Raw genomic sequence first — 19,100 nt, 5'->3', positions numbered from 1 at the left:
CATCAGCCCCCGATCTCTGACCCCTCGCCCATCAGCCCCCGATCTCTGTCCCCTTGTCCATCAGCCCCCGATCTCTGACCCCTCGTCCATCAGCCCCCGATCTCCGACCCCTCGTCCATCAGCCCCCGATCTCCGACCCCTTGCCCATCAGCCCCCGATCTCCGACCCCTTGCCCATCAGCCCCCGATCTCCGACCCCTCGCCCATCAGCCCCCGATCTCCGACCCCTCGCCCATCAGCCCCCGATCTCCGACCCCTCGCCCATCAGCCCCCGATCTCTGACCCCTTGTCCATCAGCCCCCGATCTCTGACCCCTTGTCCATCAGCCCCCGATCTCTGACCCCTTGTCCATCAGCCCCCGATCTCTGACCCCTTGTCCATCAGCCCCCGATCTCTGACCCCTTGCCCATCAGTCCCCGATCTCTGACCCCTTGCCCATCAGCCCCCGATCTCTGACCCCTTGCCCATCAGCCCCCGATCTCTGACCCCTCGCCCACCTGCCTTTTCTCTTTCTCTTTCCACATTTACCCACTCTCTCCCCCATCTCGTTCCTCACCTGCACCCTCGCCGGCCCGTCCCAAGCGCAGGACCCACCGGTCACCATGTCAGGAGACTACGAAGATGACCTCTGCCGACGGGCACTCATCCTGGTCTCAGACCTCTGTGCCCGGGTCCGAGATGCCGACACCAGCGACAGGTGCCAGGAGTTCAACGACCTGCGAATCCGGGGCTATCCCCGGGGACCCGATGCAGGTCAGCACCCCAGCTGCCTCGCCAGCCCCTCCCTCCGCTTCCGCCTCCGCAGACCCGCGCAGCTTTCTCCTCCCTGTGGGGCTGATTCCGCTTAGCGTCCTGCCTCCATCCTGTCCGCTGCTGGTCCCCCAAAACTCTGATCTAAGGAGAAGGAGCTGTGTGGTCCATTTGACCCCTGACCTTGTGGAGTTTTGCCGTAGGCGCCCCCCGACCCCATAGTGCTGCCATATATCCCCTACAGTTACCTTTGTGCTTGCCTGGGTTCAAATCCCACCTCTCCCAGTGCTAACCGGATGGCTTTAGGCGAGTGACTTGTCTGTGCCTCAGTTTCCTCACCTGGACAATGGAGACAGTGAAAGTGACTACCTCGTGGGGCAGATGAGAGACGCAAGTGACTCATCTGAAGAGTTTGGCCAAGCTGGGCACACAGTGGTCATTTAGTAAATGTTGGGATGTTCTTATTAAGCACCAACTGGGTAGCAGGCAGCCCGCCCGCGAGGTCCTTGGCCTGTCTCATCGACGACTCCCAGTGACCCTTGGTGGTACATACACTGAGTGGCCAGATTATTATGATCTCTGGACGCATAATAATCTGGCCACTCAGTGTGTGTGTGTTTGTGTGTGTGTGTGTGTGTGTATTTTAGAGGCCTGGTGCATGAATTCGTGCATGGGTGGGGTCTAGCCAGCCTGGCCAGGGGGAGGGCACATGGGCAGTTGGCCAGCCTGCCTGCTGGTCGAACTCCTGGTCGAGGGGACAATTTGCATATTAGCCTTTTATTATATAGGATATACACTGAGTGGCCAGATTATTATGCGTTCAGAGATCATAATAATCTGGCCACCCAGTGCATGATCCCCATTTTCAGTGAGGGAAACTGAGGCTCAGAAGGATGAACTGACTTGCCCCAGGTCACCCAGCTCCAAGGCAGCGGGGTCCTCAGAGCGAGGACATGCTGTGAGTGCCACGGGCTGGATGAGGGGCCTGGGGAAACATGTCCCGGAGGCTGAGCGGCGGCCATGCTTGCTGAGCGCCAGGCAGAACGGCCAGGGCATGGCACTGAGGGGCGAGGCCCGAGGGCTGCGGCGACTTGCTCAGCGTCCCACAGCCGTAGGCGGAACAGCCAGAACATGACCCGGGAAGTCAAGACCAGCCTCAGGTTCAGTGACTTCCTAGAAGGACCCACAGAACTCAGAAAAGGGGCTCCACGCAGGACCGATTCTCTCCTCTCCGGCAAATGGGGAACACAGGCTCAGAGTGGTTAAGACAGCTTCTCAAGGCCACACAGCAAGCTGGGGGTGACCCCTGACCTGCCTGACTGTGCCATGCACTCTTTTTCTCTTTGATCGTCTCTGAGCATTTGGGGGGATTTTGGTCCTATTTCTGGGGGTGTCCCCTCTTACAGAGAGGCACCGTGTGCTAGCGGTAAAGAGAACAAAGTCTGGAGACAGACGGCTGAGTTCAAATCCCAGACCTGTCGTTTACTTCCTGTGCAGCCTTCTACAAGTCACTCAGCCTCTCTGTGCCTCAGTTTCCTCATCTTTAAAATGGGTATATAAAATATCCACCCTGCCAAAAAAAAAAAAATAAAATACCCACCTTATAGGGTCATGGAGTTTAAAATAAATAATATATGTAAATTGCTTAGGACAGTGGTCGGCAAACTGCAGCTCGCGAGCCACATGCAGCTCTTTGGCCCCTTGAGTGTGGCTCTTCCACAAAATACCACGTGCGAGCGCGCATGTACAGTGCGATGGAAACTTCGTGGCCCATGCGCAGAAGTCGGTTTTCGGCTCTCCAAAGAAATTTCAGTCGTTGTCCTGTTGATATTTGGCTCCGTTGACTATTGAGTTTGCCGACCACTGGCTTAGGACAATGCATGGCTAATACTAAACAATTACTTTTTAATTATTTTTTGAAGCTTAGCTCTTCGGGGACAGCAGTGGGAAGATAAATTGTGACCTCCCCGCCCTGACCCCTGACCTCTGTGCCCGCTCTCTCTAGACATCTCTGTGAGCCTGCTGTCCGTCATCGTGACGTTCTGTGGCATCGTCCTCCTGGGCGTCTCCCTCTTCGTGTCCTGGAAGCTGTGCTGGGTGCCCTGGCGGGACAAGGGCTCGGCAGTGGGCGGTGGCCCCCTGCGCAAAGAGCTCGGCCCTGGGGTCGGGCTGGCAGGCCTGGTAGGCGGCAGCGGGCACCACCTGGGGGCTGGCCTGGGGGGCCACCCTCTGCTGGGGGGCCCACACCACCATGCCCACACCGCCCACCACCCGCCCTTCGCGGAGCTGCTGGAGCCAGGCAGCCTGGGGGGCTCTGACACCCCTGATCCCTCCTACCTGGACATGGACTCCTATCCAGAGGCCGCCGCCGCTGCCGTGGCTGCTGGGGTCAAACCCAGCCAGACCTCGCCGGAGCTGCCCTCAGAAGGTGGGGCAGGCTCTGGGCTGCTCCTGCTGCCCCCTAGTGGTGGCGGTTTGCCCAGTGCCCAGTCACATCAGCAGGTCACAAGCCTAGCACCCACCACCAGGTGAGACGGGTTGATGGGCTGGGGGTTCACTCTGAACGTCTGCTCCTCTTCTGTGTCTGTTTCCCGTCTATGGCTCTCCTGAGCCCTGGGGGAGGAAGGGGTGTGGGGTGTGGACTCCTGGATCCTGGGGATAAAGGAGGCTGGGGGCCCAGACTCCTGGGTCTGGGAGAGGAGGGGGAGGAGCCTAGAGTCCTTGGACCTAAGGGAGAAGGGGGCTGGAGGTCTGCACTCATGGAGCCAGAGGAAGAAGGAGGATGGGGGCAGGACACTAGGCAGGTGGAAAGAATGAGGGTTAGGACATCTCCCCCCGCCTCTCCCCCGCACCCACAAGGCAGTCCACAGGCCTGAGTGTTGGAAACAGAGAGGTGAGCAGGCAGACAAGCCCTGCCCTCATGTCATCCACAGTCCAGGGGAAGTGGGCCCCCCATTGGGCTGTCTCGGTCCAGTCTGGCCAGCCAGGCCAGTGCTGCAGTGAGGCAGTGAAATGTCACGTTGATTGAGTTACGGATGTTGAAGCATCCTTGCCTCCCTGGGGTGAATCCCACTTGGTCATGGTGGATGATCCTTCTAACGCACGTTGAATCTGGTTTGCCAATTTTTGCATCTATGAACATCGAGGATATTGACCTGTCATTTTCTTCTTTTGACAAAAAGGAAAGACAGGGTAGGGAGAAGGGCAGAGTGGGGTTGAGGGGGGTCTGGCCCTGTGCAGCCCCAGGGGCCCATGGGAAAGTTATTCGGAGTCACCAGCTTGAGGTTCTGGAGGCTGTTGCCCCAGCAGGTCTGGGCTGGAGCCAGCTTAGAGAAGGCGTAACCCCCTCCCCAGTACCGATGGGGAAATTGAGGCTCAGAGCGTGCCAGTGGTTAGCTCCAGGTCACGGTGAGCAGAGGTGGGGATTTGCGGCCCCCTAGCTGTGGGGTTTGGGGAGGAGGCAGGGAGGGGTCTCCCAGATCTTCAGATGCAAGGATCAGAGCCACCCACCACCCCTTGGTTCCCCCCCCCCCCCCCGCAGGTACCCAGCCCTGCCTCGGCCCCTCACCCAGCAGACCCTGACCACCCAGCCAGACCCGGGCGGTGAGGAGCGGCCGCCCGCCCTGCCCTTGCCCCTGCCAGGCGGCGAAGAAAAGGCCAAGCTCATCGGACAGATCAAGCCGGAGCTGTACCAGGGGACCGGCCCCGGCAGCTGGCGCGGCGGCGGGGCCCTGGGCTCCGGGGAGGCGGGTGCGGGAGCGCCCTGCGGCCGCATCAGCTTCGCCCTGCGCTACCTCTACGGCTCCGACCAGCTGGTGGTGCGGATCCTGCAGGCCCTGGACCTCCCGGCCAAGGACTCCAACGGCTTCTCGGACCCCTACGTCAAGATCTACCTGCTGCCGGACCGCAAGAGGAAATTCCAGACCAAGGTCCGGGCGGGCGGCGCCTGGGCCCACTGAGGGGGGCTGGGGGGCTGGACTCCTGGGTCTGAGGGAGGAGGGGCTGGGGGGCTGGGCTCCTGGGTCTGAGGGAGGAGGGGCTGGGGGCCTGGGCTCCTGGGTCTGAGGGAGGAGGGGCTGGGAGTATGGACTCCTGGGTCTGAGGGAGGAGGGGCTGGGGGGCTGGGGGGCTGGACTCCTGGGTCTGAGGGAGGAGGGGCTGGGGGGCTGGGCTCCTGGGTCTGAGGGAGGAGGGGCTGGGGGGCTGGGCTCCTGGGTCTGAGGGAGGAGGGGCTGGGAGTATGGACTCCTGGGTCTGAGGGAGGAGGGGCTGGGGGGCTGGACTCCTGGGTCTGAGGGAGGAGGGGCTGGGGGGCTGGGCTCCTGGGTCTGAGGGAGGAGGGGCTGGGAGTATGGACTCCTGGGTCTGAGGGAGGAGGGGCTGGGGGGCTGGGGGGCTGGACTCCTGGGTCTGAGGGAGGAGGGGCTGGGGGGCTGGGGGGCTGGGGGCCTGGACTCCTGGATCTGAGGGAGGAGGGGCTGGGGGGCTGGACTCCTGGGTCTGAGGGAGGAGGGGCTGGGGGCCTGGACTCCTGGGTCTGAGGGAGGAGGGGCTGGGGGGCTGGACTCCTGGGTCTGAGGGAGGAGGGGCTGGGGGGCTGGGGGCCTGGACTCCTGGGTCTGAGGGAGGAGGGGCTGGGGGGCTGGGGGCCTGGTCTCCTGGGTCTGAGGGAGGAGGGCTGGGGGCCTGGACCCCTGGGTCTGAGGGAGGAGGGGCTGGAGGCCTGGGGGGTGGGGCCTACGTCTGGGGCGGAAGGGCTGGTAGGCATGGTGTCTGCGCCCCCCCGCCCCCCCCCCAGGTGCACAGGAAGACCCTGAACCCCGTGTTCAATGAGACGTTCCAGTTCGCGGTGCCCCTGGCGGAGCTGGCCCAGCGCAAGCTGCACTTCAGCGTCTATGACTTCGACCGCTTCTCCCGGCACGACCTCATCGGCCAGGTGGTGCTGGACAACCTGCTGGAGCTGGCGGAGCAGCCCCCGGACCGCCCGCTGTGGCGGGACATCGTGGAGGGCGGCTCGGTCAGTGGCCTCGCCGCCCCTCCGCCCCCTCCTGGCCCTTGACCTCATCACCTTCTAACTTCCTGGCCCCGGAGTTTTCTCTTACGTTTTATTTTATTGCAAAAGCTCGCCAGCACACACGACAAATGGCCCCCGGCCCGCCTCACTTACCAAATAGGAACACCTGGCCTGGGCCCCGGTCTCTCAAATTCCGACCCCCCTGGACCTCTGATGGTAACAGTCGAGAACATGGTCATAGATGCCCAGGTACCCCCCAGGCAGCTTCATCCACACTTCAACCCGTGACCTCTGACCTCAGATTCCTGACCCGCCCACTTCCTGAAGCCGGAGTTCTGGCTTTTCTTTTTCTTTCCTTTAAAAACAAAATGTTTTTATGGATTTCAGCCAGAGAGGAAGGGAGAGGGAGAGGGAAACATCAATGGTGAGAGAGAATCACTGATCAGCTGCTTCTTGCTGGGGATCGAGCCACACCCCAGGCACAGGGCCCTACCGGCCGTCGAACCCTGACCTCCTGGTTCCTGGGTGGATGCTCAGCCACGGAGCCAGGCCACCAGGCCGGCTCCTGTTCTTCCCGCTTCCTTCCCCTTCCCGTCTCCTGACTTCCTGAGTCCGAAACCCTTCGGATCTCTGAACACATTACCCCTCCAGCCCTTGACCTCCAAACTCTCTCATTTAATCGAATCTGGTTCCTTCGGAGTCTCCACCCGAGTCCTAACGGCCTGTCCCCCAGGCCTTAGACGGCCTGGGATCCTAACACCCTGACACCCCCAGGCCCCCAGCCTTCAGATTGTAGGACCCACCGCCCCTCACTGACCCCCTTCCTCATGTCTCCTGACCCTCCGCTTTTGGAACCTCATTCTCCTGTATGCCCGCCCCTCCCCCGCCCCCTCCTAGTCCTTCCTGGGTCTCCTGATCCCTTCCTCCTCGGAGCCTCGGTCCTCTCCATCCCAATCTAGGGGTTCCCCACATTCCACGCTGCCCATCTGGGGTGGGTGGGGGGTGAGCCTTGTCCTCACACCAGGAGAGGGGAGAGGGCTGCTGCCCACATGATGGCCATGCTCGGGGTCCTTGCTTCCTCTGGGCCTCAGTTTCCCCGTATGTACAATGACGTAGTCGAATGGGGTGCCTGTGGCTCTGCCTGCCGTCCCCTCATGGGGCTCTTTGTGGTCTGCTCGCTCAGTCCAAGCCCAGCCTCTGAGAACCAAGTGCCTGATTCCAGGGTCCCTCCCCAAGGCCCCCATCTGTCCCGCTCTCACCCCCCCCCCCCGCCCCGTCCTAACCCCACCCCGAGGCCCTCCCCCCCATCCATCTTTGCCTCCTGTGTCTGTCATTCTCGTTTTCTCTCCCGCTCTGTCACTCAGGGTCTGTGCTCATTCACGTGTTCATTCATTCCTCCAACAACTGGGCTCTTTCTGCAGGACCAGGAGCCGGGCACCCCAGAGTCCACTGTCGGGGGCCAGCGTGAGGGACAGGAGGGGGGTCTGCTCAGGGCTGCCTGGGCTCTGGGAGCTCGAGGGAGGGGGTGACAGCTGAGCTTGGAGAGTGAGAGGAGAGAACAGCCTGGGGCGGGGCCTGGAGGGGGGCGAGTGGGGAGCCCAGGGGCCGAGGCCCAGGTCGGTGTGGTTGGGAGGCCGGGCGCCCAGAAGAAGGCAGGCAGGCGGGGTGTGGGCCCGGCCAGCTCTGGCCGCTGCCCTGAGTCTGCGGGTCCGCGTGGGAGGGTCTGTCCCCTGGAGCCTCCCTCTGGGCGGGGCATGTCTCCTGCCTCCCTCGGCCTGGCTCCTCGGCCTGGGTCTTCTCGGCCGCGCTCTGTCTGGGTCCCTGGCCCTCGCGCTGGGTCCCCCCGGGCCTGGGTCTCTGTTTCTCTTACCGGAGAGCCCGCTGGGTCCGCTGCAGCTCTCGGTGCTTCGGTCTCTCTCACTGTGGCCTCCGCTCTGTGTCCCTCCCGCGCTGGCCCCACTCCTGCCTCTTCCCATCCGCCCGCACACAAACCCGCGTTGACCGTGGCGGGCAGCTGCGTGGGGTCACCAGGTTGGGCCCAGAGTCAGATGAAGTTGATGGACACCAGGGAGGAGAGCGCTGGAGGCTGGGGGGGGCCAAGAGTTGGGGAGACGGAGGTGGGGGCGCTAAACCCCGTTGCCCCCCTGTAGGAAAAGGCGGATCTTGGGGAGCTCAACTTCTCACTCTGCTACCTCCCCACGGCCGGCCGCCTCACCGTGACCATCATCAAAGCCTCTAACCTCAAAGCCATGGACCTCACCGGCTTCTCGGGTAGGTTCTGAGGGGGCCTGGGTCTGAGGGAGGAGGGGCTGGGGGCCTGGACCCCTGGGTCTGAGGGAGGAGGGGCTGGGGGCCTGGACTCCCGGGTCTGAGGGAGGAGGGGCTGGGGGCTGGACCCCTGGGTCTGAGGGAAGAGGGGCTGGGGGCCTGGACCCCTGGGTCTGAGGGAGGAGGGGCTGGGGGCCTGGACTCCTGGGTCTGAGGGAGGAGGGGCTGGGGGCCTGGACCCCTGGGTCTGAGGAAGGAGGGGCTGGGGGCCTGGATTCCTGGGTCTGAGGGAGGAGGCTGGGGGCCTGGACTCCTGGGTCTGAGGGAGGAGGGGCTGGGGGCCTGGACTCCTGGGTCTGAGGGAGGAGGGCTGGGGGCCTGGACTCCTGGGTCTGAGGGAGGAGGGGCTGGGGGCCTGGACCCCTGGGTCTGAGGGAGGAGGGGCTGGGGGCCTGGACCCCTGGGTCTGAGGGAGGAGGGGCTGGGGGCCTGGATTCCTGTGTCTGAGTGAGTAGGGGGCTGGGGGCCTGGACTCCTGGGTCTGAGGGAGGAGGGGCTGGGGGCCTGGACCCCTGGGTCTGAGGGAGGAGGGCTGGGGGCCTGGACTCCTGGGTCTGAGGGAGGAGGGGCCGGGGGCATGGACTCCTGGGTCTGAGGGAGGAGGGGCTGGGGGCCTGGACTCCTGGGTCTGAGGGAGGAGGGGCTGGGGGCCTGGGCTCCTGGGTCTGAGGGAGGAGGGGGCTGGGGGCCTGGACTCCTGGGTCTGAGGGAGGAGGGGCTGGGGGCCTGGACTCCTGGGTCTGAGGGAGGAGGGGCTGGGGGCCTGGACTCCTGGGTCTGAGGGAGGAGGGGCTGGGGGCCTGGACTCCTGGATCTGAGGGAGGAGGGGCTGGGGGCCTGGACTCCTGGGTCTGAGGGAGGAGGGACTGGGGGCCTGGACTCCTGGGTCTGAGGGAGGAGGGGCCGGGGGCATGGACTCCTGGGTCTGAGGGAGGAGGGGCTGGGGGCCTGGACTCCTGGGTCTGAGGGAGGAGGGGCTGGGGGCCTGGGCTCCTGGGTCTGAGGGAGGAGGGGGCTGGGGGCCTGGACTCCTGGGTCTGAGGGAGGAGGGGCTGGGGGCCTGGACTCCTGGGTCTGAGGGAGGAGGGGCTGGGGGCCTGGACTCCTGGGTCTGAGGGAGGAGGGGCTGGGGGCCTGGACTCCTGGGTCTGAGGGAGGAGGGGCTGGGGGCCTGGACTCCTGGGTCTGAGGGAGGAGGGGCTGGGGGCCTGGACCCCTGGGTCTGAGGGAGGAGGAGAGGCTGGGGGAGGAAAGGCTGGGGACCCAGACCCTTGGGAGGGAGGGGTCTCAGAGAGGAAGTGGGGGTTCAGCGCTCTCCACGCCCACCCCCAGACCCCTACGTGAAGGCCTCTCTGATCAGCGAGGGGCGGCGCCTGAAGAAGCGGAAAACCTCCATCAAGAAGAATACGCTGAACCCCACCTACAACGAGGCGCTGGTGTTCGACGTGGCCCCCGAGAGCGTGGAGAACGTGGGGCTCAGCATCGCAGTGGTGGACTACGACTGGTGAGGGGCGGGGCGCGGGGCGCGGGGCCGGGCTCGCCCTCCCTCCCTGGATGCTCACGGCCCCCCCACCCCCACCCCCAGCATCGGCCACAACGAGGTCATCGGCGTGTGCCGCGTGGGCCCCGACGCTGCCGACCCCCACGGCCGCGAGCACTGGGCAGAGATGCTGGCCAACCCCCGCAAGCCCGTGGAGCACTGGCATCAGCTGGTGGAGGTGAGTGGGCGCCACCCCCCCCCCCCCCCCCCCCCCCCGCCCTGGCCCCTTCATTGCCCTGATGTCTTTTTGGAGGCAGAGACCCAGGTTCCAGTCCCGCTCTATCAGCCTTCGCTGTGTGACTCACAAGCAGTCACTGACCCTCTCTGTGCCTCAGTTTCCTCACTAGCATCTCCGTTAGCACAGGAGTGAAGGTCGGCGGGTCCCTGCAGGACAAGTGCCCGCCCCTTAGCAAGGCTCTCATTTCTGATGCTCGGTCCGCAGTAAAGGGGAAACCACAGGACAGCATGGCGCCTGGCTAGTTTGTTTGTTTGTTTTTTGTTTGTTTGTTTGTTTTAATTTCAGAGAGGGAGAGAGAGAGAGAAACATTAATGATGAGAAAGAACCCGGGGCCCTCCAGTCTGCAGGCTGACGTTCCGTCCACTGAGCCAAGCCAGCCAGGGAAGGCTTGGGTTTTTTTTGAAAAGCCAGGTGTGGCCCTGACCGGTTTGGCTCAGTGGATAGAGCGTCGGCCTGCGGACTGAAAGGTCCCAGGTTCGATTCCGGTCAAGGGCATGTACCTTGGTTGCGGGCACATCCCCAGTAGGAGGTGTGCAGGAGGCAGCTGATCGATGTTTCTCTCTCATCGATGTTTCTAACGCTCTATCCCTCTCCCTTCCTCTCTGTAAAACATCAATAAGATATATTTAAAGAAGAAATAGCCATTGCCCTGGCCGCGCTGGGGGCCCAGGGAGAAGGCTTGCCCCTGACTTCCAGCCGATAGTTCTGTGTGGCCCCAGAAGGTCTTTCTCGCCCCAGAGCTGACCCTGCCCCCTCTCTCCTCACAGCCCTCCCTGGGCTCCCCAGCGCCCCCAGGACAGAGTCCCCGCCCCCCTGAGGTCCTGCACAGGCTGCCCCACTCACCCCTGTGGCCTCATCGCTCCTCCCATTTCCAGGGACTTTATCTTTTCTTGTTTAAAATACGTTTTTGTTGATTTCAGAGAGAGGAAGGGGGAGAGGGAGGGAGAGAAACATCAGTGATGAGAGAGAATCATGGATCGGCCGCCTCCTGCAGGCCTCACACTGGGGATGGAGCCCGCAACCTGGGCATGCGCCCTGACTGGGAATTGAACCGTGACCTCCTGGTTCATAGGTCGACATCCAACCACTGAGCCATGCGGGCCGGGCCAGTGCCTTTATCTTTGTGCCTCAGTTTCCCCGTCTGTAAAATAGGGCTGTCGTTCCACTTGCCCCATCTCTTCAGAGCCGAGTGAGAGCACTGTGACTGAGGAGGGCAGGACGGTCTTATCCCGTTGATGATTAGTGACTGCTTTGCTCTGCCCCTCCCTCCTGAACCTCCGGAGTTTTCCATTTCAGGAAAAGACTTTGACCAGCTTCACAAAAGGCGGCAAAGGATTGTCAGAGAAAGAGAATTCAGAGTGAGGGGTAAGGAACCCAGAGGAGAGGGGGGACTTAGGGTCCACACTTCTGAGTCTGAGGGAGGAGGGGCTGGGGGCCTGGGCTCCTGGGTCTGAGGGAGGAGGGGCCGGGGGCCTGGGCTCCTGGGTCTGAGGGAGGAGGGGCTGGGGGCCTGGACCCCTGGGTCTGAGGGAGGAGGGGCTGGGGGCCTGGACTCCTGGGTCTGAGGGAGGAGGGGTTGGGGGCCTGGACCCCTGGGTCTGAGGGAGGAGGGGCTGGGGGCCTGGACTCCTGGGTCTGAGGGAGGAGGGGCTGGGGGCCTGGACTCCTGGGTCTGAGGGAGGAGGGGTTGGGGGCCTGGGCTCCTGGGTCTGAGGGAGGAGGGGCTGGGGGCATGGGCTCCTGGGTCTGAGGGAGGAGGGGCTGGGGCCTGGGCTCCTGGGTCTGAGGGAGGCAGGGTGGGGGCCCGCATTCCTGGTCCCTGGGGTATGATGGAGCCACGGCAGGTCAGGGCCCGCTCTCTGCCATCACTGACATCTCCCTGCCCGTCCTGCAGGTCTGGCCTAAGCCCGGGATCGGACCAGGCCCCTCAGGACCCCATTCCTTCCTGCCCGGACCATGAACTCATCTCCTCAAAGCCATAACGTCCGAGCTGCGTGGTGCGGGCGGCCCTGGGCCCGCCCATCCTTCTCCCCCGGAGGCGGGAGGGCGGGAGGCCAGGGGCCCAGCTCCCTGTTTCAGGGCGGGGGCGTTCAGTCTCCACTGTGTCTGTCTGTCCTTCCCTGGGGCTCCCCTTCCAGGCAAGGGGCCGTGCATGTCTGGGGGACCCCAGCCCCCCAAACCCTCCGTCTGTCTCTCTGTCTTTTGCCGTTTGTTGAAGACTTGGTGTCCTGACCCTCGTTCTCACCGTGAATGTCAACGGACCAACCCCCCGTGTTCCCCAGACACACACACACCTGAGTGTACCCCTCTGTGCGCCACACCCCGCGTCTGGCCGATCCCCCCACTGCTGCTGCTGTCAACACCAGAATAAACACCGTGGGTCTCACTCCACCTGGGCTCCTGTCCTCCCTGGGACCCAGAAGCTGGGCTGGAACATCCTGGCTCCGGGTTCAGACAAATGTCCCATCCGCTTTAGCAACTGACTTGGTCTCTCTGAGCCTTAGTTTGTAAATGTCACATTGGCCAGGATCACTAAGATTATAGGGCACATGATGCAATCCAGCCTACCATAGCCGCCAGCAGAAATGGAAGACCTCTGTCTGTGGCAAGCCTGAGCGGACAGAAGGATTTCAGGCACGGTTCGATCCAGGTGCTGAAGGACTCTGCTTATCTGTCGGCTCTGTTCCCAAGCAAGTCTTTGCAGCCCTTTAGAGCCCCAGGCAAATCCTGCTGCATCGGTCATGATGCCTTCAGCTGCGTTTCCAATGGAAAGAGCTGAAATGATAGTGACGGCTTTTGCACAAATAACAGATCTTTCAAAGACACAGAGTCCCAGGGTTGGCATCTCTGAGCTTCGGTTTGCCTTCCCGTCCTGAGTACAAGCCGTCTTCACACTCTGTTCTCACAGGGTGGCAGCGAAAACAGGAACTGTGGACAGGGCCTCCCCTGCGTGTTGGTCTTTTTTTTCTCCCCAGAGAGTTCTCCTTGCTTCTCGTTTGCCAGAACTGGGTTTTGATGGAAAGCCGTCTGGGGAAGTGAGCCTCTGTCCCTTCCAGTCTCTATCCGGGTGTGGGCCTTGTCAGTGATGAAGTACAGAGAGGGGACCGGTGGACAGGTAGGAAATTAACAACGCCGGCTGCAATCACCCTCAGACCGGGTCATTTCAGAGGAAACAAAATCAGGGTCTCTGATTGGTTGCGCTTGGGTCTTGGATGACCCCTTCCGGCCAATCCTGTGTCCAGTTAGCAAGCTTGCTCTTGGGCCCGCCCCCTGCCATGACTGACTTCCCCTCCCCTGACCATCCCACCAGGGATTGGCCCAGGTTTCCCCCCTCCCTTACCCCCCAGGATCTCATCCTTTCTTGCCCAGCTGGGAATTCATTTCCTGCAGTCATATCTTCTTTAGCAGAGAACATAAGGGCCCCTGGATTGACAGCCCCCGCAGGATCAGATGGCCGTAGACAGGGGACAGTCCTTCAAAGTAGTAAATGCCCCAGCCCACGCCGCTCTGGGCTGCTTGGCATTAATCCACACGCCCTTGCCCAATAAACACCATTTCAGAAAAGTCTACCATGAAAAATGGTCCAGCCACTGCATTCGTTCGCTAGGGCGGCTGTGAAAAATGGCCACGCCGGCCGGCTGAAGACAACAGAAGCGGATCCTCTCGGCCCGCTGGAGGCCGGAGTCTGCAGTCCGAGGCCCTGGGACTCCGGCCGCCTCGGCTTGAGGATGCATCACCCAGACCTTTGCGCCTGACTTGCCTCCCGGGTTCCTCTCTCTCCCATCTCCCTTTGCCTGCCTCTTTCTGTGCACACACAACACTAATTTTTTCATTGCACCCTAACTAGGAGGATATGTACTGTACGCTCTTTTCTCAAGGAGCAAGCTGCACTTTTCAAACCCGAATAAATGTCAAGGCTATAAAGGTATCGTATCATTTGTCAAGTGTAGCTTAAGGGTAAACCGGGCAGCCTGTTTAGCATCCGAAAGAATTGCAAGTTCATTTTAGCCCCATAAATATCTTGAAAATGGACATTCCATCATGCCAAAGAAACTTATCCTCTGAATTAATGTCATACTCGCCCTGGCCAGGTGGCTCAGTTGGTTGGAGTGTTGTCCCGTAAACCTAAAGGTTTTAGGTTCAATTCCTGCTCAGGGCACAATACCCAGGTTTTGGGTTTGGCCCCCGTTTGGGTCGCCTACCAGAGGCAACCCATCGATGTTTCTCTCTCTCTCTCTCTCTCTCTCTCTCTCTCTCTCTCTCTCTCTCACACACACACACACACACACACTTCCTCTCTCTAAACATATCCTCAGGTAGGGTGCTAGTTTACTCTTTGTAATCTTCGATGGTGCCACCATCTTCAGCAAGAGTTTATCTGGTATGCAAATGAGCTTTGAAGTCAGGTCTAGATTCAAATTCCTCCTCTCCACATATTAGCTCTGTGAGTTTGGGCAAAGTTTATAACCTTGCTATGCCCCAATTTCTTTAGCTGTAACATAGAGAAAATGCCTACTTCATAAGAATGTGGTGAAGATGACATAAAACAATGCAATGAGACACTTAGCACAGTATTCGGCATACAGTAACATGACTCAGAAATTAGCCGTTAAGCCCAGCCGGTATGGCTCAGTGATTGAGCATCAACCCAAGAACCAGGCGGTCATGGTTCGATTCCAGGTCAGGGCACATGCCAGGGTTGTGGGCTTGATCCCCAGTAGAGGGCATGCAGGAGGCAGCTGATCAATGATTCTCTCTCATCAATCATGTTTCTCTCTCTCTCCCTCTCCCTTCCTCTCTCTGAAATCAATAAAAACATATATTTTTAAATTAGCTGTTAATATTGATAATAATGGTGATTATAATTGCTAATGATTATCCTATTATTAGAGTAAGTTTGTTCATTAGGAATCTCTGTAATCGCTTTACTATTGACTGACCTAATATATAAGTATCAGCTGTTCCAGACGGGAGCAAGATGTTTGCGTGCAGGGAAATGTAACAGGACAATATTTGTACCACCAGTTTGCCCTGAATAGGCATATGCTGGTTGCAGTCATTCCTACGTCTTATTTTTTTTCTACCTTTCTCTATAAGGCCACCAGTCATTGGACTCAGGGACCACTCTAAATCCAGGCTGATCTTATCTGGAGATCCTTAACTGCATCCACCTTGAAAAACGGGTTATCACTAACATAAATTTGACCACAGGAGTCAACAATCCCACTCCTAAGATTTACCCATGAGAAAGAAAAGCGTATGTCCACGCAAATATTCACAGCAACCATGTTCATAAGAGCCCCTGAAATGCCCATCAACAGGAATGGGTAAACATGGTGGTATGTCCATGGGATGGAATACTACTCAGCAACAAAAGGAACTACCTACTGATCACCGTGGCTCCAGGGGTAAATCTCAAAAACAGTGTATCTTATGGAAGAAGCCAGACACAAAAGAGTACAAATGATATTACTCCATTTATGTGAAATTGTAGACTAGAGGGACAGGATCAGGTCAGGGCTGCCTGGGGCGGAGGGAGTGGGGTGGGGGGGTGGGGAGGATTACACACAGGCATGAAGGAAACTTTTGGGACCATGAACCTGTTCTATCTGTTGATCGTGGAGGTGGCCACACACTGTGTACAACTGTCAAAAGTCATGGAAGAGTACACTTCAAATTGGTGCAGTTAAAACTTTTTGAATTGTGGGAAAATACACACAACATAAAGTTTACCATCTTAACCCTTTTTTTAAAATATATTTTTTATTGATTTCAGAGAGGAAGGGAGATAGAGAGATAGAAACATCAATGATGAGGGTATCATTGATTGGCTACCACTTGCTGGGGGGGGGGGGGAATGGAGCCCACAATCCGAGCATATGCCCAGTATCGAACCTGGGATCCTTTAGTCCACAAGCTGACACTCTATCTGCTGAGCCAAACCGGCTAGGGCTTAACCCTTTTTTTTTTTTTTTTTTTTTTTTTTTTTTTACAATGAGATGAGGAATTCTTTTTTTTTTAAATATATTTTATTGATTTTTTACAGAGAGGAAGGGAGAGGGATAGAGAGTTAGAAACATCAATGAGAGAGAAACATTGATCAGCTGCCTCCTGCACCCCCCCCCCCCCCCCACTGGGGATGTGCCCGCAACCCAGGTACATGCCCCTGACAGGAACCGAACCTGGGACCCTTGAGTCCGCAGGCCGACGCTCTATCCACTGAGCCAAACCGGCTAGGGCGGACTTAACCCTTTTTAAGTGTACAGTTCAGTAGCGGTAAATACATGCACATTGTTGTGCAACCAATCTCTGGAACTCCTTTCATCTTGCAAAACGAAAACTTTACACCCATTAAACAACAACTCCCCATTCTCCCCTCCTCCCAGCCCCTGGCAACCACCATTCTCCTTTCTGTCTCTATGAATTTGACTGCTCTAGGTCTGTAAGTGGAATCATATAATTGTAACAAATGCACCACACTAATGCAAGATGTTAATACTAGGAAGGATTCGGGTACAGGGTTCCATTATACGCATTGGGTCGTTCGATTTTTCTGTAAACCCAAAAAAGTCTATGAGGTTTTTTTAAAAAATCGTGGGTAACAGATGTCAGTGAGGCAAACAGCAGGTGTCCGTTACACGGGTCCATAGCTGCAGACGGTGCCCTCCCTAATAACAGTGTGCACGTCTGGCAGTGATTATGGAGACTAGAAGAGACCATACAGGTGAATGCCCTTTGCACATGTGAGTACCGGAGACCAAGGTCATGCATTATTCCTGGGCACACCGCTTCTCCCGTCCCCACTGTGACACAGTTCTCTAAGGCCTTCCTTACGATGTTGCTATTGCAGAGAGATGCAGCCAATCGAGAGTGGCTCGCCAGTGACGTCACCGGTCACCAAGGCTTCCTAGGGCCCCGCACACAGGAGCGCCCTCTCGCGGCATAAAGGGAGGCTGCACTTGAAAGAGCCGGCGTGGTCAGCGGACGCCGGCAGAATGCCGCTGCCCCGTTCAACACTCCTCACGCCCCCTGGCCGCTCAAGTCACTTCCCACGGCCGGTGCCGACGGGAGACACCCCGCCAGCGGAGAGCGATGCCGAGCGGGGAAGATCAGCATTCTCTGGCCTCCAATCAGATCTAGGCATTGGCTCGCCGAGCATCCAACCAAATAGCGCAGGTGTCCGATTAGATAGGGTAGCGTTGCCATGACGACACGAGTCTCTGTAAGGTTGGCGGGGTCTGTGAGCTCCGGAGCTGGGCGCCCCCTGGTGCTTGGCCACGCTGGGCGGCCTCCTCCAGCCACCGCGCGCGGGAGGCAGCCAAGGGGGCGGGATCAAGCCCCCGTGACGTCACCAGTTGCCGAGCAGCCGCGGAGCGCGTGAGCTCGCGCGCGAGTTCTCCGGAGCTCCCGCGGGCCCGCCGGCCAGTCGCGCGCAATTTCCCGAGCGGCGGTTGGTGCGCATGCGCCCAGGCTTCGTTTTCCGCCTGAGCGAGCGATGCGGGGCGGGGAAGGGCGTGAGGAGAGGTGTGAGGCGAGAGGCACTCGGGACAGCCGGGCGAACGGACGGACGGATGGATGGAGGTGGCCCCTCGTTCCCAGAAGAGGCCGGGAGAGGAGGTGGCCCCGTACAATTCTTGTGGAGGGACCGGACCCTGAAGAGAAACACCCAGAGCCCGGCTTGGAGAAACAGTGCCAAAGGGCCAGGGACCCCCCCATTACCACCACCCCCACACTCACACACACAGAGGCAAACCCCCAGGGAAGACGGTTCCGAGACCCCCCGCGGCGAAGGAAACGCAGACCGGACCGAGGGAGAGAACCACCGGAGCATAGAGCACCACCAGAACCAATGTTGGATAAGCCAAGAGGCAGACCAAGTTCATGTTCAAGGACCAACTGAGGATAGGCCGCCATAATATTTGGGGGGCGGGGATTTAATATTGAAAGGAGCCATTACGGAAAAAAAACAGAGCATGGATTCCCTTACATCCATTTTATTATTTCGTATTTTTAAATGAATATTGGCCTAGATTTTTCTTGCCTGTGCTCCTTGTCAGGTTTCAGTCTCACATTTCGGCTCGCCTCGTACACTGAGCTGAAGACATCGCTCTTCTCATCCCTGGAAGAGTTTGCATCCTATTGGAATTATTTCTTCCCTCATGTTTAGCAGAACTTGCCAGAGACGATGTCTGGGCCCAGAATTTTCTTTGTGGTTAATTTTAACTGACCGATTCAATTAGCTTGCATGGTTTTACGACTAAGCAAATGCTATATTTCTTCTAAAGTTACTTTTGGTAGGTTATAGTTTCCTAGGGGTTTGTCCATTTCACCTATATTTTCGGATTTATTCATCTACATCATAGAAGAGGTTGCTATAGTGATGGAGGGGACAGAAGGCGGAGGGGACCAAGGACAGCAGCCGAGGACGGCGGAGTTAGAGAAGACAAGACAACGGAGGGGAGTGTGTCTGAGTGGAATGGACCCCGACAAAGAGGATCGTTAGAAGCAAAGGGGAAAGGAGCAGAGACCGAGGGGGACTTGAGACAAAGACCCCAGGAGTCCTGGACAGAGTCCAAGGGTCTAAGAAAGGAGGCAGAGAGACCAAGAGGACAGCGACAGAACAGTGTCACGACGAGGAAGAGGACAGTGACAGAGGGACAAAGACCAAGGGGACAGTGATAAGGGGAAAGATAAGGGGGGCAGTGGCAGATAAGAGAAGGTGACCGTCTTAGAGACAGAAGGCAGAGACTCAGGTGACAAAAACAGAGGACAGTGACAGGTGACAGAACACAGATGTAGGAGAAATAGAAGAAAGCGCCTAAAAAACATTCTGCTGGGAGCCTATCATCAGACCGAGAGTCCCACGGTTAGATTGGAAGTGCTGACGGCAAGGGGGCAGAGGAGGTGGATGCTGTACCTACCTCCTCCCATAAACACACCAAAATTACAACTAAATTGAAAGAAAACTTAGAGGTGATACAGGGGAAAGTGATACAAATAAAGGAGAAAGTTCCAGAGACAAAGATGGAGCAACAGTGACAGAGGCTAAGAGAACGCCTGCAGGCAGAGGGGGCAGAGGTAAAGGTAACAATGTGAGAGACATAAGACAATACAAGATGAAGGATGGGCCGATTGACAGAGGGGACAGAGGGACAACGGAAAGTGGCAGGCAGCGCCACAAAGGAGATGGAGACAGAGCTAGAAGGGTCGAGGGCGGAGAGGGGACTGTGA

At 58.8% G+C, this 19,100-nt stretch overlaps 1 protein-coding gene across 1 annotated transcript; it reads left to right on the top strand.

Annotated features, from left to right (window-relative positions):
* Positions 1-601: 601 nt before the first annotated feature.
* SYT3 (synaptotagmin 3) lies at positions 602-11,844 on the top strand (the record flags this gene model as incomplete). The annotated part of the gene is made up of 9 exons (XM_079799662.1): positions 602-752; positions 2,755-3,277; positions 4,291-4,678; positions 5,548-5,766; positions 7,914-8,034; positions 9,424-9,595; positions 9,677-9,809; positions 11,166-11,234; positions 11,764-11,844. The coding sequence occupies 8 exons, from the start codon at positions 602-604 to the stop codon at positions 11,229-11,231; spliced, it is 1,773 nt and encodes a 590-aa protein (XP_079655788.1). The 3' UTR covers positions 11,232-11,234; positions 11,764-11,844.
* Positions 11,845-19,100: the final 7,256 nt, after the last annotated feature.

Source organism: Cnephaeus nilssonii (assembly GCF_951640355.1).
Source record: "Cnephaeus nilssonii genome assembly, chromosome: 20".
NCBI lineage: Eukaryota > Metazoa > Chordata > Mammalia > Chiroptera > Vespertilionidae > Cnephaeus > Cnephaeus nilssonii.
Note: the sequence above shows the minus strand (reverse complement) of the source record. Positions and strands in the feature narration are given on the sequence as shown.